At 46.3% G+C, this 9,629-nt stretch overlaps 1 protein-coding gene across 1 annotated transcript; it reads left to right on the forward strand.

Annotated features, from left to right (window-relative positions):
• The first annotated feature begins 243 nt into the window (after positions 1 to 243).
• On the forward strand, positions 244 to 7,378 carry mcm3 (minichromosome maintenance complex component 3). Its single transcript, XM_076083989.1, has 17 exons — positions 244 to 382; positions 689 to 801; positions 1,180 to 1,388; positions 1,512 to 1,642; positions 1,757 to 1,995; positions 2,078 to 2,186; positions 2,301 to 2,454; positions 2,593 to 2,724; positions 2,815 to 3,023; positions 3,120 to 3,294; positions 3,386 to 3,512; positions 3,639 to 3,789; positions 3,920 to 4,060; positions 4,146 to 4,249; positions 4,348 to 4,421; positions 6,051 to 6,147; positions 6,840 to 7,378. Exons 1-17 carry the CDS (start codon positions 308 to 310, stop codon positions 7,036 to 7,038), a joined length of 2,439 nt encoding a protein of 812 aa, XP_075940104.1. The 5' UTR covers positions 244 to 307; the 3' UTR covers positions 7,039 to 7,378.
• The last annotated feature ends 2,251 nt before the right edge of the window (positions 7,379 to 9,629 follow it).

A 9,629-nucleotide genomic window follows, 5' to 3' on the forward strand; every position in this document is an offset into this window, starting at 1 on the left:
TGGTTCTCTCCGACACAAGCCACAGCCAAACCACGACCCCTTTCCGGCTCCACTTTCGCGCGAGTTCTTGAAGGGGCGGGCTCATGTGCTGTCACGGTGCATTCTATTGGACAGCTGTACGCTTACCCGCCAACTATGCAAAACGCGCGTGCAGAGTTGACCAATCGCTTGTTACGCTCTACTTGTACCCGGCGCGCAGTGGCGCGAAAATCTCCTCAGTGTGTAGTCCGACTGCAGCGAGGCGCTCACCGTACTAAACTCTGTAAACATATTCAAAGATTTTTAACGCGATAAATAACATCCCACCATGGCAACCGACGTCGTAGATGAGCGGGAGATGAGAGAGGCTCAGAGGGATTACCTGGACTTTCTGGATGACACCGTAAGTCCGATTTGTATCCGGTTAAACTCTTTGTTGTGGCAAATATATGAGAAACCATGCGGCCATAACAAAAGAACCGCCTTCCATTGGACCAGTTTGATTACTAATGTCACTGTTGACAGGTAATTGACGTCGGTTTGCTAAACGCTACATGGTACTAAGACGCTTGGTGCTACGACGCTTGGTGCGACAGTTGAGTTTAGTTCTCCGTAATCTGATGCATCTGTTCCCTTAAACCCAGTGACATCATTATCGAATTATTATGGGTTAACAATGGGGAAAACGTTTTATGTCCGTTTCCTACAGCAAGACCAGGGGGTTTACCAAAGCAAGGTCCGGGACATGATCAGTGAGAATAAAGCTCGACTCGTCGTCAACATCAACGACCTGAGGAGACGCAACGAGGCCCGGGCTGCAAAGTAAGGAAGGGAACTGTGTGTGTGTTTGTGTGTGTGTGTGTGTGTGTGTGCGTGTGTGTGTGTGTGTGAACTGATATGTTTGTTATTACCATGGCTCACAGTCAGCTGATCTAATTGATTCCCTTAATTCTCACTCATTATGATTCATTGCATATAATAACCAGTAATCAGTTTTTTTGTGTTGACAAATGTGAGCTGAGTTTTGATCTCTCACACTAACGTTTCTGTAGCTGCTGTATCACTGAATACACAGCTTGACTTTAATGTAGACTTTGTTTTTTGGTGTGTTATCATTCCTCGTTTACAACCACAAAACAGCCCCCAGAGTGAAAGTATATTAATTCCTCCTCGGCTCGCGTGTTTTGTCGTCTCCTCCAGACTGATGAGCAATGCCTTCGAGGAGCTGCTGGCCTTCCAGCGGGCCCTGAAGGACCTCGTGGCCTCCGTGGATGCCACCTACGCCAAGCAGTACGAGGAGTTCTTCGTCGCCCTGGAGGGCAGCTTCGGCACCAAGCACGTCACCCCCCGGACCCTGACCTCCCGCCTGCTGGGCAGCATGGTGTGCGTGGAGGGCATCATCACCAAGTGTGAGTGTGTGGTCCCCCCCCCCCAATTTTGGGCTCTACTGCTTTGTCTCTTGCCTTCATGTAGTCGTTTCACAATGCTCAATGTGATGTTTAGAAGGCTTATATCGTTGCCTTCTTCTTTAGGTTCCTTGGTGCGTCCTAAAGTAGTGCGCAGCGTCCACTACTGCCCGGCCACCAAGAAGACAATGGAGAGGAAGTACACCGACATGACCTCGCTGGATGCCTTCCCTTCCACTGCCATCTACCCCACCAAGGTAACTACACTATAACTTGATCTGTGTACTCATCTGACTGGAGCAGTTTTTGGCTCCATGCCTTTTCCCCTCCACACACATCACCTCCTGTCTTTCTGTCCCTCTCTCGACAAGGACGAGGAGAACAACCCCCTGGAGACGGAGTTTGGTCTCTCCGTCTACAAGGACCACCAGACCATCACGGTGCAGGAGATGCCGGAGAAAGCCCCGGCCGGCCAGCTGCCCCGCTCCGTGGACATCATCCTGGACAACGACCTGGTGGATGTAGTCAAGCCGGGAGACCGAGTGCAAGCCATTGGGACGTACCGCTGCCTGCCCGGAAAGAAGGGGGGGTTCACCTCCGGGACGTTCAGGTGAGACGGGATCAAGTGTGCGCCGTAGCTGCTGAGTTTTCCCTGAGGTCTTTGGTATTAATTAACCGTTTTTCTTGCTCAGGACCATCATGATAGCCTGCCACATCAAACCGATGAGCAAGGAAGTGTCCCCCAACTTCTCAGCGGATGACGTGGGCAAGATCAGGAACTTCAGCCGGATCCGCTCCTTGGTAAGACTTGGATCCTTCTAACTAATCGTAGCTCGCACCGGCTCATTGTGAGAATGAGCTCCCTTGTTAATTGAATGATGAATTCTCCCTTTTCTGTTTTTATTTTTTGCTCAGGATGTGTTTGATCAGCTGGCTCACTCCCTGGCTCCCAGCATCCATGGCCACGAGTACATAAAGAAGGCCATCCTCTGCATGTTGCTGGGCGGCGTGGAGAAGGTGTTGGAGAACGGGTCGCGCATCAGAGGAGACATCAACATCCTTCTCATCGGTACTGCCGTTTTTTATTCGTGCTAATGACACTTCAATTAAAATATATCTATCTATCTATATATCTCTTTTCCCAATACTAATGAGCTGTTCTGCTGCACTTTGTTGGTTAATCTCATCATGCGTTCTTCTTCACCAGGCGATCCATCGGTAGCGAAGTCCCAGCTGCTGCGTTACGTGCTTCACACAGCACCCAGGGCCATCCCCACCACCGGGCGGGGCTCCACTGGAGTGGGTCTGACCGCCGCCGTCACCACTGACCAGGAGACCGGTATGACACACGCATCCACGCTGGCGCGCAAATGTTATTAGCGTCCCCTTTAGCCCACGTGCTAACTCTCTGCGTCTGTCCCTCCCTAAGGCGAGCGCCGTCTGGAGGCGGGCGCCATGGTGCTGGCCGACCGCGGCGTGGTCTGCATCGACGAGTTCGACAAAATGTCCGACATGGACCGCACGGCCATCCATGAGGTGATGGAGCAGGGCCGCGTCACCATCGCCAAGGCCGGCATCCACGCCCGCCTCAACGCCCGCTGCTCCGTGCTGGCGGCCGCCAACCCCGTCTACGGCAGGGTGAGCAGCCGATCTAACGAGAACTCTTTGTCTTGATTTACTCTTCTCTTTTTTTTCTCTCTCTAAAAGTGTTAACCCTGCTCTTGTCTTGTGCAGTACGACCAGTACAAAACCCCCATGGAGAACATCGGCCTCCAGGACTCCCTGCTGTCGCGTTTTGACCTCCTGTTCATCGTGCTGGATCAGATGGATGCCGAGCAGGACCGCGAGATCTCCGACCACGTGCTGAGGATGCACCGCTACCGCGACCCCCGCGAGCAGGAGGGAGCAGGTGCTGTGCACGAGGACTTCTTAAAACTGCAATCTGTGTATTAAGTTGCTATTTGTTAAAAAATGTCCTTGGTGTTTCTTTTTTTTTTTAGCCATGGCTTTTGGCGGGACAGTAGACGTCCTGGCTACTGAAGACCCAGACGCTATAGTAGAGGAACACGAGGAACTGCAGATCTACGAGAAACACAACAACCTGCTGCATGGAAGCAAGAGGAAGAGGTACGCACACACCATCAACCTTAGCAGGGACTAAAAAAATCGTTTTTATCCTCGTGTACAAAAAACATCTGGTTGTCTGGTTTAAGAGAATAACTAAAGAGAGAAGTACTGTGTCCTTTGTCTCAGGGATAAGATTGTGAGCAAGGAGTTCATGAGGAAGTACATCCACATCGCCAAGGTGGTGACACCTGTGTTGACACAGGAGGCAGCCAATCACATCGCAGAGGAGTACACGAGGCTGAGGAGCCAGGAGCAGATGGGTGCCGACATGGCCAGGGTGAGCAGCAGCACGCACACGCCTTTGTATGCAGCGGTTCTATTGGGGATGTACAGAAGGTCTGAGCAGAGGTCTAATCACAGCAGACATTTAGATTTTTCTCTGACCTTGTCGTCCTCCTCTTCCTCAGACCTCTCCAGTGACGGCCCGTACGCTGGAGACGCTGATCCGTCTGTCCACGGCACACGCCAAGGCCCGCATGAGCAAAGCCGTGGAGCTGGAGGACTCGGAGGTGGCCGTGGAGCTCGTCCAGTTCGCCTACTTTAAAAAGGTTTGTCCCGCTGTGTCTGCTCAAGGATGGAATGATGTGTTTTTAACATGTGAATGGAGCTCATATTGTCTGGTTTCCTCCGCAGGTCCTGGAGAAAGAGAAGAAACGCTCGAGACAGGAGCGTGACTCTGGTTCAGAGGAGGAAGAGGAGTCCTCCACTCAAAGTTCACAGAAAACCGCAAAAAAGAGGTGACGCACAGACGCATGCTTTTGATACATAATTATTATAATTTTTTTTAAAAACTCTCGCAGCCATCATTGATAACACTATCCTGTGCGTCCTGCAGGGGGCGACGTGGTTCTCAGGGCAGCGAGGCCTACAGCCCGTATGACTTCAGCGAGGAGCAGGAGGTTCCTCAGAGTAAGCGTCACTTTTATTTCCCCCCCACACCGCTGTAGTCTGCTTTCACATTCTCTGTGACTCGTTCCAGACACAACTGAACATTCATTCTCACTTTAGCACATCTACTATCTCCTGTTCGACTGTGTTCTGCCTCTTTTTAAAAACAAATATATATTTTTAAGAGACTCACTCTTTTTTTGAAGGATGAACTGCAAATTAAATTTTTGCGTATGAACTTTGTAGCATGAACACTATTGAGGCTGACAGTCTGTTCACTACATTAAAAAAAATAATATGTAATCGCTAAGAATATCCAATCAACATGGTTCTTATAATCCTGGAGCACTGCCACTCTTCTCTATCCAGTCACAGTACACACATATATGGATATGCATGCAAATAAACAGACAAAAATTATTTTTATTTTCATAAAAACTATCTTATAACGTGTTAATTGCAACTTGCATGGTGTATGGCCCAACTTACTCAGAGAGTCAGTGGTGGAAAGTAACTATGGAAATTTATATTTGACATGCTTACACTTGAGTATTTCTATTTTCTGTTACTTTATACCTCTACTCAACTACATTTTTTAAGCTGTAGCTACTATTAACTTTTGCAGATCAAGGTTTTGCATACAAAACTTTTAAACAACTTGTGAAATATAATGCATTGCGACAGATACACCTGCCCATGGAACTAGGATAGGAGTAGAAAGGACATTTCCCTTCAAATCAACGTAGCAGGATTGTCAGAGCAGCGGCCATTTCCAGTGCATCGTTGCTATAGGGGGTTGGTTAACTTCCAAATAAGCTTGTGGACTCACTGAGGAGTGGTTTTGCAGTAACAACTAAAACAGTGTGTATATGAGTACATTTGAACAACTTAATTCTTTATCCACCCACTTGTCACAGCGTAGGAAAGCAAAACATTTTTGAGCTTAGTTTCTGTTACCATGTGTAGCATTTAAGTATTGTGGAATTAGCATGCTAGCTAGCCGACCAGTGGACATATGGCTAGTTAGCTAGCTTGCTATCTGAGCACAGAAAATGAGCCGAACAGCGAGCTGGTGGCCTACAGCAACGCTGGGTGTAATGGTCTCTCTTCCTCGCTCAGGAGAAGGACAAGCTAACGTTGCCTCGCTAACTAGCCAGCTGTATGCTAGTTAGCTAGCTAGCTTTCCGGCTGGTGGCTAACGGCAGCGCTGGGTCTAATTATCACTCTGTCTCGCTCCGTTACACCGGAGAAGGACAAGCTAACTATACCTAGCTAACCAGCTAGCCAGAGCTTTGTCCACTCATCTTCCTGGCAACCTCTGAAAACAGTTACATGTCCGTTCTACTCTAGTTCTATGAACCTGCCTGTAACAGTATATTAATTTGTTAAAATGATCTCGACCTCATAGATAACATTACATAACATTAAATTGCTTCTCACGTGTTTATACATCAGTTATGATAAATCTTAAAGTACCTTTTTTTTTTTTTTGATTGACCTCTTCCACCAAGGCTGAAAATAACAATGAATGGCATGCCTGTATAACGTGTAGTTTCAAGCAAAGCAGCCTCGGGTTCAAAGGATGGAACCCTTACTTTAAGCATGTATGTTCCCGACTGGAGTTCTCATGTTGGTCGTTCTGCTCTCTAGTTCAGGCCGGCACCCAAAAACCAGCCAAGCCCCAGCGGGAGGAGGAGCCCATGGACGCCGCGTCACAGGCTGAAGACTCGGAGCTCTCCGCAGAGAGGTGGGCGACGCATTTAAACAAACAAAAGTGTATCAATATATTCCAGATATGTTCCTCACGATCAGCTACTACTTGCTATAAATAACGCTGCGTTCCAGACAACTCGCAGGTCGGAATTTTCCCAGGTGGAATTTCAAACTTCCGACCAGCAGGCGTGCAAAACGTGAACAAAAAACACGGCTAACAGTGATCATCATCAAACTGATGTACACACAATTGAGCTCTCAGTAGGGCAATTTTTTATAGAAGATAGAAGGTAACTTTCAGGCTGTTTACCGTAACCGGCTACCGAATAACATTGTGACATATTTTAACGTCAATTTACATGCAGAACAGGTTTTACTTTATGACAGTCAGTGTTATTTTAATCATATAGATGCAAATGACCTTTACCTTTCAATGTGCACTTCCATTGTGACTTTACACAACTGCTTCTTCATAAAGTCAGGGTGGAAGGATTTGCCCCAAGTTCACAAGTAGGAACTCCAACTTTGAGTTGCGGTTCATTGCTGTTTTTCTAGGCGGAGGCCGTCATTTTTTTGAGTTGGCTGGACATGAGGATTATTCTTAGCCGCAATAGGAGACTTAATACTTGAAGAAACAACAACGATGTGGCATATGTCAGACGTGAGTAGCTCCCCGACAGCAGTTTTCTGTGAAACGTAATCCAATCCGTGCGCTTCCTTCACCAGGCTGAAGGAGTTCAAGTCCTCCCTGTTTGCCGTGTTCCAGTCCGCTCACGCTCAGTCGGTGAAGATGACGAACCTGACGGACGACATCAACAAAGGGCGCGAGAGCCTCTTCACGGAGCCAGAGGTTCGCAGCGCCCTGGCTCGCATGCAGGACGACAACCAGGTCATGGTGGCCGACGACATCATCTTCCTCATCTGAGGGGCTGACGTTGATTGCATGGACTTTGAGAGAAACTGGGACTTGTATTCAAATGCACATTCATTTTTTTTCTGTACCGTCATGCATCCTTTGTTTCATCTCTTCATGTTGCACACGCAAAACGCACCCTCGCATGAGGTACCGATGATGATCTCAAACTGTTTATTGTCCTGATGGATTTGGATCCACTGTGGTGCAGATTGTTCCACTGTTGCTACAGCGGGATAAGGACATTAAGTGGTATACCAACACTTCTGATGTCTGGATTTGTATATAGTTGAAAAGAAGTTTTGAAATTGTAACTAGTTGTGTATTAAAAAATAAATGTAATGGGACACGACTTGGGTTCTTGAATTAATGGACAAGTGCTATATTACAGCATGTTACTTCATACCTTTTACCTCATGTGCAGGTGTGACACATCAAGATGCTGATAACACAGTGTTGTTATTAAACAGGTGTGACACATCAAGATGCTGATAACAGCGTTATTAAACAGGTGTGACACATCAAGATGCTGATAACAGTGTTGTTATTAAACAGGTGTGAGACATCAAGATGCTGTTTACACAGCGTTATTAAACAGGTGTGACACATCGAGATGCTGCTTACACAGCGTTATTAAACAGGTGTGACACATCAAGATGCTGATAACAGCGTTGTTATTAAACAGGTGTGACACATCGAGATGCTGATTACACAGTGTCGTTATTAAACAGGTGTGCCTTGGGCTGGTCCCAACAGAAGGCCACTATAAAACGTGCAGTTTTATCGTGAAAAAAGACATTAATTGGGAGCTCTGAACTATAGTTTCATGTGACTAGGACTACAGATGTGCATTTTTTTTATTTGCTACTCGAGTCGGTTACGGTGTCAAATTGCTGTCTGGTCAAGACCCTGGTGTACGCGAGGACGTCGAGCACTGTTGGCTGCACCACCAGATTCTCAGAAACGACAGCTGGAGACGTCTCGCGGCAGTGAAACGAACGTTTGATTCACATACGACGACTCTGCGCGACAGTGCTGCAGTTGGCATGACAATGAAAAGCTCTCTCAAAACCTGTCTGTGGTGTTGTGAGATATATCCCGTATTGCAGAGTGGCCTTTGTTTTTTTTGTGGCTAGCCCAAGACACACCTGTGTAGTAACGTCAGCATCTTGATTCGCCACGAAGGAGAAGTGCAACAAAACAAACTTTGTTTTGACCAGAACGAGAGAAATAAGACTTTTGTGTGTGTAGAAAATAGCATTTATTTTTATTTCAACTAGTGAAACTGGCAGCAAAAACAAAAGTGATTCGTTTATATTTTTTTTAGTGCTGGGCAAGTTAACGTGTTAATTTCGCTTTAACGCATTCATTAATTAACGCCGACAATTATTTTATCGCGCGTTAACGCATTTTTTAAAATGTATTATTATAATTATTATTATTTATTTTTATTTTTTTTAAATTGAAAGACAAGGGACAATACATATACATAACAACAAGAGGATGACAAGAACAGTGGGATAAAAGCCAGCAAACGGACGATAGTCAGTCATTTTAGTGCACCTATATGCTGAAATTCACGATAAACGCATTTAAACGGCACAGATCGGGAGCGAGCGAAGGACTTTGAAAGTTAGCGGAAAGATTAACGTGAGACAACATCCGGTTTCTTCAGACGAACATCCGGTTTTCAGAATAAGATGCCAACAAAGTATGAATTATATTCACATTAAGTATAAAACATGCTACCTGCATCTCGTGAACCAAATGTTATTGCCCTTTTGTTCATATAGCAGTACTTTTAAAATAAAAGTGCGCAATACATTACTTTTGAATTCATTATTGAACTTTGCCATAACAATGAGATTAATCGCGATTAATCGCAAAAAATCCGTGCAATTAATCGCGATTAAATATTTTAATCATTGCCCAGCACTAATTCTTTTTGTGCAGCTTACATACTTTGCATCCTGAGAAATCACTGCATGCCCCATGCACTTGCAAAAGGTCTTACAAAATATAAACCATACTAATTTGTTCATACCTATTTATTCCAGTGTACCAAAAAATAGTGCGGAAATGAACTTGAATGTCAAAAAATGTGCATGGAACACCTGTTCAATGAAGAGCTTAAATAGTGAAATTGAAAAATGATGCTGGGGAACTTTGTCATTTCCCAGAAGAGCTGCTCTCGAATGATTAAACCTCTTCCTGCTTGAGTTACAGAGTGTTTACAAGAAGCACTGAATCTGAAACTCCCCCAAGAATCCACTCCGTGTGGGAGGCCGGTCCCATGAAGTTCACACTCCCCTGTGTTCAGCTCCCACCTCCCCTGACACTCTGCTTCACCTCACTTAACAGTTCAGCATGGCGAGTCGGCTTATGTTTCATGTGGTGGTGGAGGGGGGGTCCACATTGTCGCTGCATCCACAACATCACAGACGTACGGTATCTGACTTTGGGCTTTGTGATGTAACTCTGCTGTGGTTCTGATCGGTCTGATGATAAGGCCAACAATCATCCGGGACACGAGAGGCCCCCGGGCTCTCGACACCCACGGCTGACTCATATCACGTATGGTATCAAAGGCTGCAGCCTGCTGC

Source organism: Anarhichas minor, unplaced genomic scaffold (genome assembly GCF_050575085.1).
Source record: "Anarhichas minor isolate MPS153535 unplaced genomic scaffold, ASM5057508v1 ptg000136l, whole genome shotgun sequence".
NCBI lineage: Eukaryota > Metazoa > Chordata > Actinopteri > Perciformes > Anarhichadidae > Anarhichas > Anarhichas minor.

What these genes read in the sequence shown, in the direction of transcription:
- mcm3 (XM_076083989.1), top strand. Translation starts at nt 308, where the DNA reads ATGGCAACCGACGTCGTAGATGAGCGGGAGATGAGAGAGGCTCAGAGG. An exon ending in TTCACCTCCGGGACGTTCAG is followed by an intron (nt 1,996 to 2,077) that starts GTGAGACGGGAT and finishes TTTCTTGCTCAG; the next exon opens with GACCATCATGATAGCCTGCC. An exon ending in CCGCGAGCAGGAGGGAGCAG is followed by an intron (nt 3,295 to 3,385) that starts GTGCTGTGCACG and finishes TTTTTTTTTTAG; the next exon opens with CCATGGCTTTTGGCGGGACA.